This window comes from Oryx dammah, unplaced genomic scaffold, assembly GCF_014754425.2.
Source record: "Oryx dammah isolate SB20612 unplaced genomic scaffold, SCBI_Odam_1.1 HiC_scaffold_29, whole genome shotgun sequence".
Lineage (NCBI taxonomy): Eukaryota > Metazoa > Chordata > Mammalia > Artiodactyla > Bovidae > Oryx > Oryx dammah.
Window position 1 is genome coordinate 30,452,194 of NW_024070213.1, and position 21,591 is coordinate 30,473,784.

General features: G+C 39.2%; 1 protein-coding gene across 9 annotated transcripts in view; it reads right to left on the reverse strand.

Moving 5' to 3' along the window:
• ABCC9 (ATP binding cassette subfamily C member 9) overlaps positions 1-21,591 on the reverse strand; it is a 159,377-nt gene that overhangs the window by 39,179 nt on the left and 98,607 nt on the right. For all 9 annotated transcript variants that reach the window (XM_040235321.1, XM_040235325.1, XM_040235320.1 and 6 more), the window contains 6 exons: positions 19,672-19,768; positions 15,303-15,532; positions 14,213-14,361; positions 13,945-14,014; positions 8,711-8,868; positions 2,944-3,036 (listed from right to left, as the gene is read on the reverse strand). In XM_040235321.1, coding sequence (XP_040091255.1) covers positions 2,944-3,036; positions 8,711-8,868; positions 13,945-14,014; positions 14,213-14,361; positions 15,303-15,532; positions 19,672-19,768 — 797 coding nt within the window. The remainder of the gene's footprint in view (positions 1-2,943; positions 3,037-8,710; positions 8,869-13,944; positions 14,015-14,212; positions 14,362-15,302; positions 15,533-19,671; positions 19,769-21,591) is intronic.

A 21,591-nucleotide genomic window follows, 5' to 3' on the forward strand; every position in this document is an offset into this window, starting at 1 on the left:
GAAGAAGTAGATTGAAAAGAATGTGTTTGATTCTTAACAGTCGCTAAGTTGTGTCTGCCCCTTTGCAACCCATGGAGGAGGTCCACTGGCCTCCTCTGTCCATGGGATTTTCTGGGCAAGAATACTGGAGTGGGTTGCCATTTCCTTCTCCAGGGGGTCTTCCTGATCGAGGGATCACACCTGCGTTTCCTGCCTTGGCAGGTGGATTCCTCACCACTGAGCCACCTGGGAAGCCTCATTCCAGTCGTAGGTGTCATGTAATAGTTTGTCCTTCTTAGAGCTCCCTAGAATTTTCCTGATGTAAAATTAGGAACAGTCAAGCCAAATTCTGCTCATGTGTCAAGTGAAGAATAGATGATTAAATGAAAAATCTAAACCCTGACTTTCAGTCAAGTTTCTCTTCCATTTGAGACCAGGCTCATTTTCTTCAAGATGTTTTACATGGTCCAGTCCTCATCATTCTCAGTAAATGACCTCACTTGTTCTTCAGGGCGAAGACAGAGGCTGTTTTCTGTTCCACCTGCCAGCTTGCCTGAATCAGGTCACTGCTTCTTCCCCACCTGCCATTTTATCCCAGCTATTTTCCCTGTGGTATTTATTTGGGGTAGAAATAAAAGGCCATATCTTTGGAGTCTTTCTATATCCATTCAAAGACTAGCACTTGGCATGTGTTCAAAACTCAAATAAATTAACTCAAAAGAACTTTGGTGAAAAAATGAAATTCTTAACATGGTGTGCTTATGATTACCACTGGGCATTGCTGGCTACCATTAGAACACAAATTATGTCTTAATCAGTTCAATTCAGTTGCTCAGTTGTGTCTGACATTTTGCGACCCCATGAACTGGAGCACGCCAGGCTTCCCTGTCCATCACCAACTCTCAGAGTCCACCCAAATCCATGTCCATTGAGTTGGTGATGCCATCCAACCATCTCATTCTCTGTCATCCCATTCTCCTCCTGCCCTCAATCTTTCCCAGAATCAGGGTCTTTTATGTCTTAATACCTACACTCAGAGTCAATCAATGATTCTGCCATCTCCAATAAAAGGTATTGCACACTCTGATGGGAAAACACATCACTGTGAAAAGTATAAATGCTCCACTATGAAATCTGTTTCTTTATATTATACTTTTGACTCAGTTATATATATATATATACACACACACACACATTTATGTGATTTTTAGGTTAGAAAAATCTCTGATTGAAATCACTACAGGTTTGCATTTAGCACTGCAAAAAGATATAACACTTTAAGAAGTTGATTTTCTAGATTAAATATTCAAGGATGCTAACTCCTTTTCTGATTTTACCTGAATAGGGAAAATCAATTCAGTTCAGTTCAGTTGCTCAGTCGTGTCCGACTTCTGCAACCCCATGAATCACAGCATGCCAGGCCTCCCTGTCCATCAGCAACTCCCGGAGTTCCCTCAAACTCACGTCCATCGAGTCAGTGATGCCATCCAGCCATCTGACCCTCTGTTGTCCCCTCTCCTCCTGCCCCCAATCCCTCCCAGCATCAGAGTCTTTTCCAATGAGTCAACTCTTTGCATGAGGTGGTCAAAGTATTGGAGTTTCAGCTTTAGCATCAGTCCTTCCAAAGAAATCCCAGGACTGATCTCCTCTAATAGAGTCAGGTAATTTTTTGAGTATTAAGCAAACTCTTTTTGATGAAAATCTTGGGATATTACTTCAATGTTTACCAACATTGAAGAAAACTATTTAAAGTGTGAAGTAACTTTGGTGTAATAACATCCTTTTATCATTGTTATTAATGCATGTATTTTAGCTTCTATATTACTTCTTTGCTAATCACTGTGGTTAATACTTTAGGTGTGTGCTCAGTTGCACCCAACTCTTTGTGAGCCCACAGACTGTAGCCTGCCAGGCTCCTCTGTCCATGGGATTGTCCAAAAAGGGCACTGGAGTGGGTAACCATTGCCTCCTCCAGGGGATCTTCCCAATCGAGGGATCGAACCACCATCTCCTGCACTGCAGGCAGAGTTTTTACCACTGAGCCACAGGGGAAGCCAATGCTTTATATGAAAAGTGAAAGTCGCTCAGCCCTGTCCATCTCTTTGCAACCCCATGGACTATAGCCCACTAGGCTCCTCTGTCCATGGGATTCTCCAGGCAAGAATACTGGAGTGTGTTGCCGTTTCCTTCTCCAGGGGATCTTCCCAATCCAGGGATCGAAGCCAGGTCTCCCGCATTGCAGATGGATTCTTTACCATCTGAGCCATCAGGGAAGCCCAAGAATACTGGAGTGGGTAGCCTATCCTTTCTCCAGGGGATCTTCTGGACCCATGAATTGAACCAGATTCCCCTGCAATGCAGGTACATTCACTCCAGCTGAGCTACCAGGGAAGCCCTAATGCTTTACATGCATTATATCAATTAATCCAAAAACCATAAAAAGCAAAATGGTTTTCCCTATTTCACAGATGAGGTTAGGGAATTCAAAAGCCTAGTCTAAATCACACAGGTAGTATCTACCCAACATGATGCTGAATTCTTTCTTTATTCTTGTTAAGATTTCAAATAACTAAGCTCTATGATCATTTGTTGTTGTTGCTGAGTCACTAAATCATGTCCAACTCTTCTTGCAACTCCATAGGCTGCAGTCCGCCAGACTCTTCTGTCCATGGGATTTCCCAGGCAACAATACTGAAGCAGGTTGTCATTTCCTTCTCCAGGGGATCTTCCTGACCCAAGGATTGAACCCGAATCTCCTGCACTGGCAGGCAGATTCTTTACCAGTGAGCCACGTGGGAAGCCCTCTGTGATCATTTATTGTCATGTTTTTCTTGCTATTAGTTTAGAACACAGGCACACACACGGTGGGCATCGGAAAATGGGAGCAATGATCTGTTATTTGTAGGCAAGTATTTGTTGATGATGTAGCTGCCTAATCAACAAAATGAAAATATGTTTACTTACCTAAATGCCCGAATGGTGGTGAGTCCTTCAGCAGTTTCTGAGAAGTGGCAAAGCAGAGGGAGCTGGGTACTGTCATCAAGTTCCTGGAGGTCCCTAGGACAGAGACGAGTACAAAAATAAACTTTATACTCATTTAGACTCAAAGAATACTGTGTGTGTGTCAGTCACTCAGTCGTTTCCAACTCCGAGACACCAAAGACTGTAGCTTGCCAGGTTCTTCTGTCCCTGGAATTCTCCAGGCAAGAATATTGGAGTGGGTTGCTATTCCCTTCTCCAGTGGATATTTCCAACCCAGGGATTGAACCCGGGTATCCTGAACTGCAGGCAGATTCTTTACTGTCTGATCTGGGGGCTTTGTTCATTCTAAATTAAGGTTATTATTTGCCAGAGTAACTACTGGGTTGGCCAAAAGGTTCATTTGGATTTTCCCATCACATCTTTTGGAAAAATCTGAACAAACTTTTTGGCCAACCCACATATTTTCCTCCAACATGCAACAAAAAAATCCAACAGCTTATAATCTAAAGAGGAAGAGAAAAATAAATATTACATAATAAACATGGGTCCAGGCTGAATGTGATGTGTTGTATAAAAATATCAATTTTGTATCACAGTTAAAGTAAACTTTTATGGGAACACATAGGAAGGAGCAATTAATGTAGGAGATGGGAAATGTTTTCTTTGAACAGGTGTTACTTAGGCCAAACCTCAAGCATGAGCAGTGTGCTTCAACCAAACAGACAAGAAGTGCATTCCAGCTAAGGGAACAAACCAGAGCAAGTACAGAGGACTAAAGAACTGGCGAATTCAATCTGGCTGGTGACCAGAGTCCTTTGGGGATGTTGTCATGGGAAAAGGCTGGACAAGCAATGGGGGGAGGGGCTAGACTGTAGAAGATCCTGAATGGGCTGGGAAAAATCACTGAGGACTAGAAATAAAATGACCCGAGGTTGCTTAAAGCTACGTAATTTGGAGACAGTGTAAAGGATGGAAGAGAATGAGTAAGGACAGTTTATCAGAACTTTTAAAAAATTCTGAATTAGGTGTGATGCTGGTACAATTTAATATAGGGGGAGATTGTGAGATAGCTTATTAGAAGCAGCCTTCTAAACTGCTACAATCAACTCATTGTAGCAGAGTGAATAAGAGAGAAGAGCTACACAGACACAGAAAACAAACTTATGGCTACCAAAGGTGATTGGGAAGAGAGAAGTTAGGGATCTGGGATTAGCATATATACATTACTATATAGATTGGTAAACAGCAAGGACCTACTGTATAGCACAGGGAACTATACTCAACGTGTCATAATAACCTATAGTGGAAAAGAATCTGAAAAAGTATATATATATATACATGGACATGCATGGGTTTCCCAGGTGGTACTAGCTAAAGAATCTGCCTGCCAGTGCAGGAGACATAAGAGACGTGGGTTCTGTCCCTGGGTGAGGAAGATCCCTTGGAGGAAGGCGTGGCAACCTACTCCAGAGTTCTTGCCTAGAGAATCCCATGGACAGAGAAGCCTAGTAGGCTTCAGTCCATAGGGTCACAAAGAGTCTGACACGACTTTGCTGTACACTTGAAACCAACACAATATTGTAAATTATACTTCAATTAAAAATAAAATAATTTTTAAAAGAGAGGGGAGTCAAATATGGTTTGTTTGTTTGTTTGTTACTTAGCAGACTTGGAAGACGGGAGACAGAGAATAAAGATACCAGAAGAGACAGATAATGAGTTTGGCTTCAGCCACAATGAGACTGAGTTCCTCCCTAAATAGAACTGGCATTCACTGGTCCTCCAAGTGTCGATATATATTTTTAGGTAAATAAAGTGCTCAGTGAATGGCTGGTGGACAAATGCCTGAATCAGACCCTTTCTATAAAGATGCACACTCTAGACAACTTTGTAAATCACACAAGCTAGCCTTTCTAGAAGGCTAACAGTTCTATCACACGTTTCAAAACATGATTTTATTTTTCTTTTCAGCTTTTTTTTCTGTCTGTCTTAGGTTTTGGGGGTGGAGGGAATCAAGAGTAGCAGCGCTGATATTCACCTGTCAGTCAATGGAACTGATTACTTTGTTACATAATCTTCAACTGTTAAATAATCTTAGATCTTTGGGGACTGCCTGGGTACTCCCATGACCAAAGGCAAAGTGCTTTTGTGAGTTTCTAAAATGAATTTCTCACTTCAGAAACTCAATGAGGGGAGGGAAGGAGAGGGGTGAAGAGGAGGATGAATATGAAGGAATGTAAAGTCTGTGATTGTTAAACAGAAAACTCAGTAGCTATTTGTAAATTTGACACAAGCAACAGGTGGTCACTACATTGAGGTCTGACATGAAGGGGAAAAGATGAGGAAAGAGGAATCTCTTTTTATAGGACTGTGTTTTATGAAACCAGAAAGGTGAGGGTACAGTTTGACCTTATTCTCCTGTAAATAGGAAAGCTTATTTACAGAGCTAGCTACACATGGCCTTTGATGTTAGATATTCGAAATTCAATGGCATTTCCTGTCTGATGCTAGGAAAGATTGAGGGCAGGAGGAGAGTTGGGTGGCAGAGTATGACATGGTTAGATGGCATCATTGACTCAATAGACATGAATCTGAGCAAACTCCGGGAGACAGTGAAGGACAGGGAAGACTGGCGTGCTGCAGTCCATGGGGTGGCAAAGAGTTGGACATGACTGAGCGACTGAACAACAATAAGTCCCCCACTTTTAATTCCCTTCGGTGTTTACAAAGTAGTGTGTTAAATAGCTCAAGATTTTCAATATGAGTGTTTTCTTTAGAACCTCAGCATCTAGAGGTTTCTTTTTATGGATGAGATTTAATATCATGTGGTCCTATTTGCAAATGACCAGAGAATTTCAAATAAAAATGGTTTATAAATCCATTATCAAAGTTCATTCTTTAAAAATGACCATCCCTTCCATATTTTAATAATCTACAATAATGAAAAGACTTAGCAATTAAAATCTGTAAAGAACTAGGATTATTTTCTTGGCCTCTGTACTCAATTTCTATTGCCCAGGGATGAAAACAGGCCCACATGAGCGTGAGTCTGAAGTAAAACATGACTGTTGAATATCAGTGGTAAGAAGGCAAGAAGAGATTTGGAAACAGCCAGCAGAAAGGAAGTGACTGAACTTTTCTGCCTCCCCAGCAAGCAACATCAACAATAATAACAGAAGAAATGAAAGAGCAAATGTGATGGCTAGCCTCTTCCTTCTGGTCTGAATTTTCTATGAGCAAAGAGAAGAGGCTAGAGATCAAAAAGCACTTTAGGTTTAACATATGTTCCTAACATTTGAGGGATCCTAATTCATAGCCCCAAGAGAGAAACAACATTTTTTTTTTCAGAAATATTGCAAATAAACAACTATTTTGGAAGACAATTTTTCAGTTTTTCATAAAACTAAACAGTTTTACCGTACTATCAAGTAATCATGCTCCTATGTATTTACCCAACTAATTTTAAAACCTATGTCCACACAAAAATCTCCATACAAATATTTACAGTATTTTTATTCATAATAGTAATGGCTTCCTTGGTGGCTCAGTGCTAAAGAATCCACCTGCCAATGCAGGACACTCCGGAGATGTGGGTTTGATCCCTGGGTGGGGAAAATAACCTCGAGGTGGAAATGGCAACCCACTCCAGCATTCCTGCCTGGAAAACTCCATGGGCAGAAAGCCTGGAGGGCTACAATCCAAGGGGTTGCAAAGAGTCAGACACAACTGAGCATGTATGCACACACACATTCATAATATTTATAACCCCAAATAGAAGCAACTAAGATGTCCTTCAACAGGTAAATGGATAAACAAAATATGGCAATTCATAAAATAGAATATTATTCAATGATAAATTATTTTTATAATATTCTATTTTATGAATGTGCTTTGAAGCCATGAAAAGACACAGATGAATTTTAAGTGCTTATTTCTAAGAGAAAGTAGCTAATCTGATTACATACTATATGATTCCAATCATGTAACATTCTGGAAAAGACAAGACTACAGAGATTAATGGTAAATCAGCCCGTCTCTAAATTGAATGAATAATGAAATGTAGCAAGAAAAAAAATTTTGCAGGTATAATCCATAGATTCCCAATCTTGATCCTGCTTTTTCCTGTTAACTGATATATACATATATATATACATATATATATACATTTCATTATATTATATTATTCATTATATTATATTATTATATTATTCATTATTATTTCATTATATTATATATTCATTATATTATTATATATATATAATTTTTTCATTCTCCCTGCCCTCAAGTCCTATTAAATCTTTTCATTTTACTGAATAAACTCTATGTCTGGCTTCCTATTCCAGCACTTAATCCACATATAAGGGTTACCTTATTTATGTTTTATCTTCCCAAGAAACTGTAAATTTCTTGAGAACTGCTTCTTGCCATGTTGATCTCTTCCTCTGCCACATAGCTTGTGCAGTTATTTACAACACACTAAATGCCTAATAAGTGTTTGTTGAAATAAAGAGATTACTGCAATGATATAAAATTTACAGTACTATTAAGGCAGAACTTCAAAGTTAAACTGGAAATTTCAAAAGAGCTAGTACTATATTTCACTTAATTATTCCACATCTCAGCAAATGACAAATCTTATATTAGCAGAAGACTTTAAAATTCATGGCTATCTTTCATTTGGCTGGATATTCAAGGGCATGTTAAATAACCCAATCTGGAAATTTCCAATTGAAGTTGGAAATTTTCCTCTTAAAGTTACAGTACTCTTACCAGACATTCAAGATTCTCTACTTTTATAGTTATCACTCTGATTTTAACTTTTTTTACTTCTACTACTAATCTTTTACAGAGTTCATTTTACTCATTTGAAAATATTTTTATTTCCCCACTTGCAGAACATAATATTAAATTACTTATCCTTTGGGACTATCTTTGGTTTCATAAATTTTCTTTCATTGCCGTGTTCCGAGAAAGGGCCATGGAATGAAAAATAGTCTATGGACTTAAAACTCAACCAGATCAATCAACTTGTTCACAAAGTCTAGTACTATGTAAAGGCTCAGACAACCAATTACAGAAGCAAAATGAAAGTGACAGTTGCTCAGTCGTGTTTGACTGGAACTCTCTAGGCTAGAATACTGGAGTGGGTAGCCTTTTCCCTTCTCCAGGGGATCTTCCCAACCCAGGGATTGAACCCAGGTTTCCCACATTGCAGGCGGATTCTTTACCAGCTGAGACACAAGGGAAGCCCAAGAATACTGGAGTGGGTAGCATATCCCTTCTCCAGGGGATCTTCCCAACCCAGGAATTGAACCAGGGTCTCCTGCATTGCAGGCAGATTCTTTACCAACTAAGCTATCAGGGAAGCCATGGAAGCAAAATAGCTTGCTAAATGAAACATAATATCAGGATAGGTTTCATTAAGTTAAATTGTTTCTTTTCCAAATTCCATACCTTATCTGGAGAAAAGTGAAAGTGTTAGTCACTCAGCCATGCCCGACTCTTTGCGATCCCACGGACTGTAGCCTGCCAGACTTCTCTGTCCGTGGGAGTCTCCAGGCAAGAATACTGGAGTGGGTAGCCATGCCCTTCTCCAGGGGATCTTCCTGACCTAGGGATCGAACCCAGGTCTCCTGCACTGCAGGCAGATTCTTTACCATCTGAGCCACCAAAACATTATAGCAAATCTGAATCACAGTCAATCAAATATACAGGCTTTTGAAGATGAACAGAGCAGTGCTTTACTTACTTAGAGGCCACTCGGAAGTATTTCTGGATAAAATAAAAGGCGACCCCAAGAGGCACAAGTGCAACCAAGAACACAGGGGTAGCATAAGAAATCATGCCAATTGCAGACACGCAGAGCAGTGTTGACCGAGTTAGAGATTCCAAAGTTGGAGGGATATGCTGTTAAGAAGGTAGTTTGAAAGGAAAATGTTTTAGCTCAAATAAAACATTGGTAATAAGGCAACAACACATTAATTTTATATTGTTACATAATTAGTTCCAAAATTAATATATAAACATTTTTATTGTAAGCAATTCGTCACTCCTTCAATTTTACTCATTCCAATTGTTTAGCATATTTATCCATCTTTCTACCTATCTGCTTAACCAGTGGTCAGTTATTTACCTATCTACCTATTTATTAATATCTTATGGGATTTTTAAACAAATAGCACAAACTATTTTATATAAATAGCATAAACATAAACTCTAAGCCTCATTTGTCCATTTGCTTGCTTTGTTTTACTGAATAAGATGGATTGTAAATCTTCCCATGCCACTCTATACAAATCTATTTCTTTTTAAAGGCCAAATAGTATTTAAAAACTCTTTATCCCTCTAATAATTTTAATTGCTTCCTCATATTCTTTGCATGCTTTTCAACTGGATTGTTTATCTTCCTTATTGATTTTTAGATGCTCTTTACATATCATGGATGTTTATACTCTTTCTTTACATGAGTTGCCAGTTTTTTTCCCAAAGAATATATTATATTTTAAATATGATGCTTTTACCTCAATAGAAATTTAAAATATTAAAGCCATTTTGGTTGGCTTTTTTTCTTATTGTTTTTGAGTTCTGTGTCTTATAAAGACACTCCCCATGGTTTCTAAAATTACTCTTCTACATTTTATTTTATAGTTTTATGTTATTAGATGGCCTCCTTTATTACATGTGAATTTGCTGTGTATTTTATAAATAGTTAATTGCCCCAACGCCCTTTACTGAAAAAATATTCCCATTATTACTGAGTAAAGATAAACTAGTGTTTTTGAGTTCTCAGTTTCATTCTTTTCATCAACTTGTTTTCTGTAATCATTAGAGTGGTTTTCTTTTCTTTCTTTCTTTTTTTTTGAGTGTTTTAATTTCATAGTATTTCTTAGGTATCTGATAAGGAAAGTATACACACACACAGACACACACACACACAGGATTTTTATGATTTCCAGGAGAGTTTAATCACTTTTTTTCATACTAGGCTTATTTATATTTTCCTAATTTTTGCTGTTATTATAGGTTAAATGTATTTTTCACATAATTTTTTAATTGGTGGAGAGAAAGTTACTGACTTTTGTATCACATGTCTAATGTAAATACTTTGCTGAACTTCCTAGTTGATTCCTTCATACCAACTGCCTGAACTCTAGATAGCAATAGTGTCATCTTCCAAATAAGGAGTGTTCCGTCGCTTCTTTTCCAATACGTATTCCCTAGGAAGTGTCGTAGGTGCACCATAATCTGACACCCATCTTGTGAAAACATAAAAATTTTTCAACATATATTTTAGTCAGCTGCATGCATTATTCTTTACCTTAATTGATGGTGATTTAGGTGTTCTTGAGGCTATTTTGGAAAATCAGAAAAGGAAAGGACTGAATTTGTTAAATCTTCCCTCAATCACCCTAAAAGAGTCTGTTCATAGAGAGATCCATTTTCAGACTCTGAGGTCTTTAATTTCAGGACAAACTTCTGGAAGCCTAAGTACCTAAGACTAAACCGGGCATCCTTGAAATATTCCGTAAAATATCAGTTCAGTTCAGTCTCTCAGTCATGTCCAACTCTTTGTGACCCCATGAATCGCAGCATGCCAGGCCTCCCTGTCCATCACCAACCCCAGGAGTTCACTCAGACTCACGTCCATCGAGTCGGTGATGCCATCCAGCCATCTCATCCTCTGTTGGCCCCTTCTCCTCCTGCCCCCAATCCCTCCCAGCAATAGGGTCTTTTCCAATGACAACTCTTCACATGAGGTGGCCAAAGTACTGGAGTTTCAGCTTTAGCACCATTCCTTCCAAAGAACACCCAGGACTGATCTCCTTTAGAATGGATTGCTTGGATCTCCTTGCAGTCCAAGGGACTCTCAGGAGTCTTCTCCAACACCATACTTCAAAAGCATCAATTCTTCGGCGCTCAGCTTTCTTCATAGTCCAATTCTCACATCCATACATGACTACTGGAAAAACCACAGCCTTGACTAGACGGACCTTTGTTTGCAAAGTGATGTCTCTGCTTTTGAACATGCTATCTAGGTTGGTCATAACTTTTCTTCCAAGGAGTAAGCATCTTTTAATTTCATGGCTACAGTCACCATCTGCAGTGATTTTGGAGCCAAAAAAAAAAAAAAAGTCTGACACTGTTTCCACTGTTTCCCCATCTATTTCCCATGAAGTGATGGGACCATATGCCATGATCTTCGTTTTCTGAATGTTGAGCTTTCACCCAACCTTTTCACTCTCCTCTATCACTTTCATCAAGAGGCTTTTTAGTTCCTCTTCTCTTTCTGCCATAAGGGTGGTATCATCTGCATATCTGAGGTTATTGATATTTCTCCCGGCAATCTTGATTCAAGCCTGTGTTTCCTCCAGTCCAGTGTTTCTCATGATGTACTCTGCATAGAAGTTAAATAAGCAGGGTGACAATATACAGCCTTGACGCACTCCTTTTCCTATTTGAACCAGTCATTTGTTCCATGTCCAGTTCTAACTGTTGGGTCCTGACCTGCATACAGATGTCTCAAGAGGTAGGTCAGCCTGTCTGGTATTCCCATCTCAAAGATTTTTCCACAGTTTATTGTGATCCACACAGTCAAAGGCTTTGGCATAGTCAATAAAGTAGAAATCGATGTTTTTTGGGAACTCTTTTGCTTTTTCCATGATCCAGTGTGTGTTGACAATTTGATCTCTGGTTCCTCTGCCTTTTCTAAAACCAGCTTGAACATCAGTAAGTTCACGGTTCATGTATTGCTGAAGCCTGGCTTGGAGAATTTTGAGCATTACTTTACTTGCGTGTGAGATGAGTGCAATTGTGTGGTAGTTTGAGCATTCTTTGGCATTGCCTTTCTTTGGGATTGGAATGAAAACTGACCCTTTCCAGTCCTGTGGCCACTGCTGAGTTTTCCAAATTTGCTGGCATACTGAGTGCAGCACTTTCACAGCATCATCTTTCAGGATTTGAAAGAGCTCAACTGGAATTCCATCACCTCACGAGGTTTGTTTGTAGTGATGCTTTCTAAGGCCCACTTGACTTCACATTCCAGGATGTCTGGCTCCAGGTGAGTGATCACACCATCGTGATTATCTGGGTCGTGAAGATCTTTTTTGTACAGTTCTTCTGTGTATTCTTGCCACCTTTTCTTGATATCTTCTGCTTCTGTTAGGTTCATACCATTTCTGTCCTTTTTTGAACCCATTTTTGCATGAAATGTTCCCTTGATACCTCTAATTTTCTTGAAGAGATCTCTAGTTTTTCCCATTCTTTTGTTTTCTTTTATTTCTTTGCATTGATCCCTGAGGAAGGCTTTCTTATCTCTCCTTGCTATTCTTTGGATGCTATTCTTTGGTTTTTGCTTCTCTTCCTTCACAGCTATTTGTGAGGCCTCCCCAGACAGCCGTTTTGCCTTTTTGCATTTCTTTTCCATGGGGATGGTCTTAATCCCTGTCTCCTGTACAATGTCACGAACCTCCATCCATAGTTCATCAGGCACTCTGTCTATCAGATCTAGTCCCTTGAATCTGTTTCTCACTTCCACTGTATAATCATAAGGGATTTGATTTAGGTCATACCTGAATGGTCTAGTGGTTTTCCCTACTTTCTTCAGTTTAAGTCTGAATTTGGTAATAAGGCGTTCATGATCTGAGCCACAGTCAGCTCCTGGTCTTGTTTTTGTTGACTGTATAGAGCTTCTCCATCTTTGGCTGCAAAGAATAATCAATCTGATTTTGGTGTTGACCATCTGATGATGTCCATGTGTAGTCTTCTCCTGTGTTGTTGGAAGAGGGTGTTTGCTATGACCAGTGCGTTCTCTTGGCAAAACTCTATTAGTCTTTGCCCCACTTCATTCTGCATTCCAAGGCCAAATTTGCCTGTTACTCCAGGTGTTTCTTGACTTCCTACTTTTGCATTCCAGTCCCCTATAATGAAAAGGACATCTTTTGGGGGTGTCAGTTCTAAAAGGTCTTGTAGGTCTTCATAGAACCGTTCAACTTCAGCTTCTTCAGCGTTACTGGTTGGGGCATAGACTTGGATAACTGTGATATTGAATGGTTTGCCTTGGAAACGAACAGAGATCATTCTGTCGTTTTTGAGATTGCATCCAATACTGCATTTCGGACTCTTTTGTTGACCATGATGGCTACTCCATTTCTTCTAAGGGATTCCTGCCCACAGTAGTAGATATAATGGTCATCTGAGTTAAATTCACCCATTCCAGTCCATTTTAGTTTGCTGATTCCTAGAATGTCAGCGTTCACTCTTGCCGTCTCCTGTTTGACCACTTCCAATTTGCCTTTTTTTCATGGGCCTAACATTCCAGGTTTCTATGCAATATTGCTCTTCCTAAAATATCATACCGTCTATCACTTCAACCTAATAATAGTAAAGGATATCTAAGACAACTTGGTCTTCCATTCTTACTTCTGGGAGACACTCTGCATTAATTCTAAACTTTAAGATCGTTACTATCAATGGAGATACAACACATTAAGATCTCTTCTTTTTACAATAAAAACGTATAATGTTCATTCTTTTCTATTTATCTTTATTTCATGCTGATTCTCTAAGTATCCTCTTCCATGTGGATAAATTATTTTGAATTGATCTATTTCTTTAAAGATTTCATTCTAGAAATCTATGCATATTTCATAGATTGCATAGTCTAGAAATTTATGTATATATGTAATATTGATATGAATGCAAATAGGCTTTTATTTAGGTTTTAGAAATCCTATACTGTTAACAGGAACCATGATTTAGCTTATTTTTTAAATTCCTTTTAATTTATTTATTTATTTTTACTTTATAATATTGTATTGGTTTTGCCATATATTGACATGAATCTGTCATGGGGGTACATGTGTTCCCCATTCTGAACCCCCCCTCCATCTTCCCTCCCCATTCCATCCATGATTTATCTTAAAACGTTGTTTAGCTTATACTGAGAAATTTATTTTTGAACTTGGAAGTAATTCAGGCACTCACCTGATCAATGATATTTGTATCAGCTGAAAAGCGATTGAGAATCAGTCCCAGTGGTGTGGTATCAAAGAATCTAGGCAATAAACAGATTGGATGTATGATAATTCTAAATGATCTGGAGCCTAAACACTGCTAATAGACATCTTGGTATCATAAAAATGAGAAGATCCCCATTCATCTGCTGAAAGACTGAATAAATTATTTAAAATTTTGCACTTCACAAAATGCATAGTTTTATCATATTGTAAAATAAATAACTACTTTTTTTTACCTTATTGGTCCAAGAATTATCTTATTAAGGAGATTATGGTGAAGATTTTTAGCAGCTGTGAGACCCATCCATTCCACAGTGAGAGATGTAACAAGGCAGAGGAAAATACCTGCTCCACAAAGTATGCTAAATCCAGCCACATAGTAGGTCTAAAAAGCAACCAATACAAAAAAAGCACAGATGACATTATCATCTGAGTTTTTTCTTTCTAGGACACCAAATGTCAAAGTCTGGCAATACTGTCAGTTTCTATTATCTCACATTAATTTACACAGTGGAAGGAGAGCAGTTCTCCTGGGGATACTCCTGGAGATACTCAGGGCAGTATCCCCACCATAATCCCATGGCCGAGTCCCCAGTTGCTCCCTCTACTCTCTTTCAGGGTTTGCCAAAGGGTAGATGAAACATTAGAGTTAGTTTTCTGGTTTGAAATATTCTTTACTTTTATATCATAAAGTTCATTCTTTCTATCCCTAATCTCAGAATGACCAGCTAATTCACTGGTATAGCAGTTAAAATCAGATACCATCAGAACAAGAACAAAAGTCCTGTGTGTATATTACACACACACACACACACACACACACACATATCATGTATATAACTCCCTTGAATCCAAACCCAAGCATTATCGTTAAATATTTCTTATTATATTTCAGGTCTTGCCCTAATTAACCTATTGAATCATTACAAAAGTACTGTGACAAGTCACAGAGAACAGACCTGTGGTTGCCAAGGGAGAGCCAGGTAGGGTAGGGATGGATTGGGAGTTCGGGATTAGCAGCTGTAAAGTGTTATACATAGAATGGATAAACAACTGTATCACACAGGAAACTATATTCAGTATCTTATAATAAGCCACAATGGAAAAGAATATGAAAAAGAATGCATGATATATATACCTGAATCACTTTGCTGTACAGCAGAAACTAAGGCAATATTGTAATTCAACTATACTCCAATAAAATAAACTAAAAAGAAACCAAAAAACCTCACAAAATTCCTGTGACATCTGGACTATTTGTATCTAACTAGATAAGAGTAAAATCTCAACATTTCTCAGATAATGTAAAAACAAAACCCATTGTACCTGGTCAGCTTTTCCAGTACTGTTTATACTATACTCTGAGGTCCACGTGGCCAGCCAGTAGTCTATCGCTACAATGACGGAATGTTTCAGAAGCTTAGAGAAAATCATCAGGAAGAGCAAGAAGAATCCTCCAGAAGTGAGGTACCGCCAACAGGTCTTCCATGGCATTTTAGTCCTCAGCCTCATTACTGTGGACATGTTATCATCCTCATCTTCCTCCTCTTCTTCCTCTGCATAAGAAGCACTTGTTTAATCTTCTGACAGGCAACAGGTAGATACAGAATTTGTATTATTCCCACCTACCAACAAACCTTCATCAAATTTTAGAAATACAAGTCTTAGAAATTTAAATGTTTTCAGCAGAGAAAAGCATCATTTAAAAAAAACAGGTGAAGGACCTCCCTGGTGGTCCAGTAGTTAAGGATCTGCCTTTCAATGCAGGCGATGCAGGTTCAATCCCTGGTAAGGGAACTAAGATCACACATGCCATGGGGCAATTAAGCCCATGCACCACCACTACTCAGCCCACATGCTCCAGAGCTCATGCGCCATGACTACAGAGCAGCCCACGTGTGCTGTATCTAAACACCCTGCATGCTTCAGCGAAGATCCCATGTGACACCACTAAGATGACACAGTCAAACAAATAAATAAACATTAAAAAAAAATAGGTGAGTGCCCATTAACAGATGAATGGATAAAGAAGCTGTGGTATATATATGCAATGAAATAATACTGAGCCATAAAAAAGACCAAAATCTTGCCATATGCAACAACAGGGATGGATCTTGATAAGGGCATTATGCTAAGTGAAACAAGTCAGACAAACAAACACAAAATGCTGTCCCATTTCACTCATGTGTGTAATTTAAAAAACAACCCCCCAAAAGAAAAAGAAACAAAGTAAGTGAACAGTTCAAACCACATAAAAACACATATGATTATACAGAGAACAGAGTAGCGGTTACCAAAAGGAAAGGGAAAGATGAAATGGGTTAAGGGGATCTGCTGTATAGTGGATGCTCTGGTGCTGGCAGGGACTGGGGGCAGGAGGAGAAGGGGACGACCCAGGATGAGACGGCTGGATGGCATCACTGACTCGATGGACGTGAGTCTGAGTGAACTCCGGGAGTTGGTGATGGACAGGGAGGCCTGGCGTGCTGCGATTCATGGGGTCGCAAAGAGTCGGACACGACTGAATGACTGAACTGAACTGAACTGTATAGTGGCAGACCGGAAATACATTTTCGATGATGAGCATACTGTTGGTTCTACAGAAGTAGAAATACGATGTTGTGCACATGAAACTTACATAATGTTATAAACCAATGTCACCTCAATACAAAAGAAATATAAAAATATGTGAAAATGAATAAATGAATGAGTAAATGAAAAAATAAAGTATATGTTTGGATGAGAAAACTTGTTAATTTATTACAATAAACTAGAATTACGGACTAGAAGTTTATTACATTATTGAAGGAAATTTGTGCCAATAAAACCACATGCCAGACTTGCAAATATTTATAATATTTTGAACTTTATATTTCTGAATCTGTAAGACTGCACCAGGAGGAAATAGGTTTTGAAATTTGTGCATAGCTCAAGAGGGCATAATCCATAATCTCTGTGGCTCATTTTAAATGTGGTCATGGAGGTGCATGAGCAAAATGGAACCTTCCTGAAGGCAAAGCCAGGGGTCAGAGGACAATGGGTAGGGAGCTCCTTTCAGCTGTTTAAACCACCTGGAAACTTCTAGACAGCTATTTTAAGAACATATTCCATTGCAAGTACAGGGAACTATGGTATTTCCTGAGCAGTAAAATTTGATCATTTGTATGGTTTAGTGAGGGCATCCCTGGTGGCTCAGTGGTAAAGAATCTGTCTGCAATGCAGGACACATGGGTTTAATCCCTGGATCAGAAGATCCCTTGGAGAAGGAAACAGCAACCCACTCCAGTATTCTTGCCTGGAGAATCCCATGGACAGAGGAGTCTGGTGGGCTACAGTCCATGGGGTTGCAAAGCGCTGGACACAACTTAGCAACTAAACAACAAATGGTTTAGTGACTATGGTGTATTTCCCACCCTTTCTTTTCCCAAAGACAGTTTTCACTGTAGTCATCTTGTATGTACTCCACTACTGTAGAATGAGCAGGCTGTGAGTAGGAAAGATAGATAATTTGGTTTATAAATTATCAGACAACAGAGATCTAAGTATGGATATGATGGGAAGACTGATCTGTCATCAAAAATCTTCATATTTGAGCTATAGATACAAAAGAAGAACAAGTCTCAGCATTAAAACTGAGAAATGCTGTGCTTAGATGCTCAGTCATGTCCAACTCTTTGGGATCCCACAGACGGTAGCCTGCCAGGCTCCTCTGTCCATGGGGATTCTCCAGGCAAGAATACTGGAGTGGGTTGCCATGCCCTTCTCCAGGAGATCATCCCAATGCAGGGATCAAACCCAGGTCTCCCGCATTGCTGGCAGATTCTTTACCATCTGAGCCACCAGGGAAGACCAGAACTGAAAAGGGGAAATGAAAAAGATCCACAGCTGCACATCCTTTTGTGATTTCAGAGCATAAAGGACAAAGAGAAGACTCTAAACACTTCCAGAGAGAAAAGACATGTCATCAACAGAGTCATGCAATCACTATAGGAGGTATCAATCAACACTGGAAGGCAGTAGAGCCTTCAAATGTCTGAGGGAAAATAGTTTTTACCTAGAATTCTGTACCAAATAAAGACATTTTCAGATATTCAAGGAAAAAAAAAACCACAAATCAAGTGTCAGATAATCTACCCTTTGGTGAGGGTGGGTCTGTGAGTGAAACAGTTAGAAATTTGCATGATCAAAGAGGTAGACACTTGCAGATTGCTACCTTTCTCCTCAATATCCATTTTCAGTTTCCAAATTAATTGAAATTTTACCTTGCCTAAGGAGACGGTGATGGACAGGAAGGCCTGGCGTGCTGCGATTCATGGGGTGGCAAAGAGTCGGACACAACTGAGCGACTGAACTGAACTGAACTGAATTATGGCTAAAAGTCAGCATTTCTTCACTTCCTCAGAACTTAGTCTGTCCGCATGATGATCTAGCCAATGGTTAGTAGCAGAAACAATATGGGTAACTACTTTTCTTTCCCTTCCTGGTGGATTCAACAGACATAGGGTAACACCAGCAACCTAGCAGGTAATATGTACTGTACTGGGATCTTATACATTTCCTCTTTTACTCTGAAACAAAAGTATCATTATCTTATTTTACACTTGAACAATTGAATAAATACAGCAAGCCCAGGACAGAGTCAGTCCTGCAAATGCTGCATTTACCACTGACATACTGGAGAGAGTAACTGCAGTTCTAAAAGCTATCTGCTTACAGTACCAAACAGTCTCTTTTTTTGGCTGCCCCGTGGGGCTTACAGGATCTTAGTTCCCTGACCAGAGATTGAACCTGGGGCCACAGCAGTGAAAACACTAACTACTGGACCACCAGGGAAGTCCCCAAATATTCTTTTAAAACATTTTAAAATCTAAGAAATGGGAGTGAAAAATTCATTCATTCATTCATTCCTTTACTCAATAAGTATTTACTGAAACACTGAATATTTATCATCTGAAATGTAAAGATAGCTCACTTTGGTGTCCTTCTGCTCGAAATGATAATCTTCTCTTAATTGGCCCATGGAAATGTGGTCCTAGGCCAATATCCATGTAGGAAGACTGAAGTACAGTACACTTACTCTATGGACTTTTATGGTTTATCTTACAAATGTCTTGGCAACAAATGTCAAAGCAATGTAACTATTTAATTTTATTCCTCAAATTTCCAGGAAACCTTTTTTCACCCACTATATTTTATTAGATCCAGAAAATTGAAACACAACAAATAGCTTTCTAACTCTCTCATTCTTCATTGCTATATTAACATGAGACCCCTGTAAAAACTTACAGACTCAAGTATAAATCTTTCAAAGCAGTATTTTCGCTGTATTCCCCATGTATTGTTTATTTCCCAAGGACTGACATTTTATCTGGAGAAGACCTTTCCAGTTTATCTGAACAAGGGTCTAGACCCATTGTCCTGTCAGCTCTCTCACACACAGCACAAAAACACTCATACACACTGTGGGGAACCCCTCAAGATGCCTCGTTTGACAACACACACCTATTTACATACATCTATATACACATATTGATTTCACTCCTATTCTGTCCATTTTCAGTTTTATGTATTTGATCTTGCCTTCACCGCTCTGCAAAGTGGCTAGTCATTCGGCACTGACATAGACACACATCAATTGCCAAAGAAGACTTCCATATCTCATCACCCATTTGAATATTTTTTTTAAAAGATCTACCTTCGTCTTCATCCTCCAGTTGGGCTTTGGCCTCTCTTGAATACATGGCTCTTCGGAGTGTTTTCCTCTCTAAGGTTGTTTGGTCAGCTTCCATATCCTACAGGAAACATGGAGTTGTCATGCAAGGAGCGCACAGCCACAGGCAAGTTCTACTTACAGTCAGTGACCCACACGAAGCAAATACCAACCGTTAGCTACCTTTCTGGGTCTGGAGCTCTCTGCTCATGATGGATGGACAACTGCAGACATATGGACAACTCCGATCATAGGAGAAGGTGTGAAGTAACACTTGAGGCTTGTGGGAAACGTATCAGAGCTCAGAGGCATTAGAGCAGTAAGCCAGGAAAAGTAGTAACAATGTGATAGAGCTGACCCCAGGGGCAGGGGGACACCTCTTCTAGCCTTAAGCCTGGTCCCACCATTGCTCCTTGTTTTGTTTTTATATAATCTTCATATACTCTCATAATTTTTCTGTAGACAAAACATGGTCCACTGGAGAAGGGAATGGCAAACCATTTCAGTATTCTTGCCTTGACAACTCCATGAATAGTATGAAAAGGAAAAAAGATAGGACACTGAAAGATGAACTGCCCAGGTCGGTAGGTACCCAATATGCTACTGGAGGTCAGTGGAAAAAATAACTCCAGAAAGAATCAAGAGACAGAGCCAAAGCAATAACAATACCCAGTTGTGGATGTGACTGGTGATGGAAGCAAGGTCCAATGCTGTAAAGAGTAATATTGCATAGGAACCTGGAATATTAGGTCCATGAATCAAGGCAAATTGGAAGTGGTCAAACAGTTGGAAGTGGCAAGAGTGAACATCAACATTTTAGGAATCAGCGAACTAAGGACTGGAATGGGTGAATTTAACTCAGATGACCATTATATCTACTACTGTGGGCAGGAATCCCTTAGAAGAAATGGAGTAGCCATCATGGTCAACAAAAAAGTCCGAAATGCAGTACTTGGATGCAGTCTCAAAAATGACAGAATGATCTCTGTTCGTTTCCAAGGCAAATCATTCAATATCACGGTAAGCCAAGTCTATACCCAGACCAATAATGCCAAAGAAGCTGAAGTTGAACGGTTCTATGAAGACCTACAAGACCTTCTAGAACTAACACCGCAAAAGATGTCCTTTTCATTATAGGGGACTGGAATGCAAAAATAGGAAGTCAAGAAACACCTGGAGTAACAGGCAAATTTGGCCTTGGAGTAGAGAATGAAGCAGGGCAAAGGCTAACAGAGTTTTGCCAAGAGAATGCACTGGTCATAGAAAACACCCTCTTCCAACACACAAGAGAAGACTACACATGGTTATCACCAGATGGTCAACACTGAAATTAGATTGATTATATTATTTGCACCCAAAGATGAAGAATCTCTATATAGTCAGCAAAAACAAGACTGGGAGCTGACTGTGGTTCAGATCATGAACTCCTTATTTTCAAATTCAGATTTGAATTGCAGAAAGTAGGGAAAACCAGTAGACCATTCAGGTATGATGTAAATCAAATCCCTTACAACTATACAGTGGAAGTGAGAAACAGATTCAAGGGACTAGATCTGATAGATAGAGTGCCTGATGAACTATGGACAGAGGTTTGTGACATTGTACAGGAGGCAGGGATCAAGATCATCCCCAAGAAAAAAAAATGCAAAAAGGCAAAGTGGTTGTCTGAGGAGGCCTTATAAATAGCTTAAAAAAGAAGAGAAGCTAAAAGCAAAGGAAAAAAGGAAAGATATACCCATCTGAATGGAGAATTCCAAAGAATAGCAAGGAGAGATAAGAAAGCCTTGCTCAGTGATCAGTGCAAAGAAATAGAGGAAAACAATAGAATGGGAAAGACTAGAGATCTCTTCAAGAAAATTAGAGACACCAAGGAAACACTCCATGCAAAGATGGGCTCAATAAAGG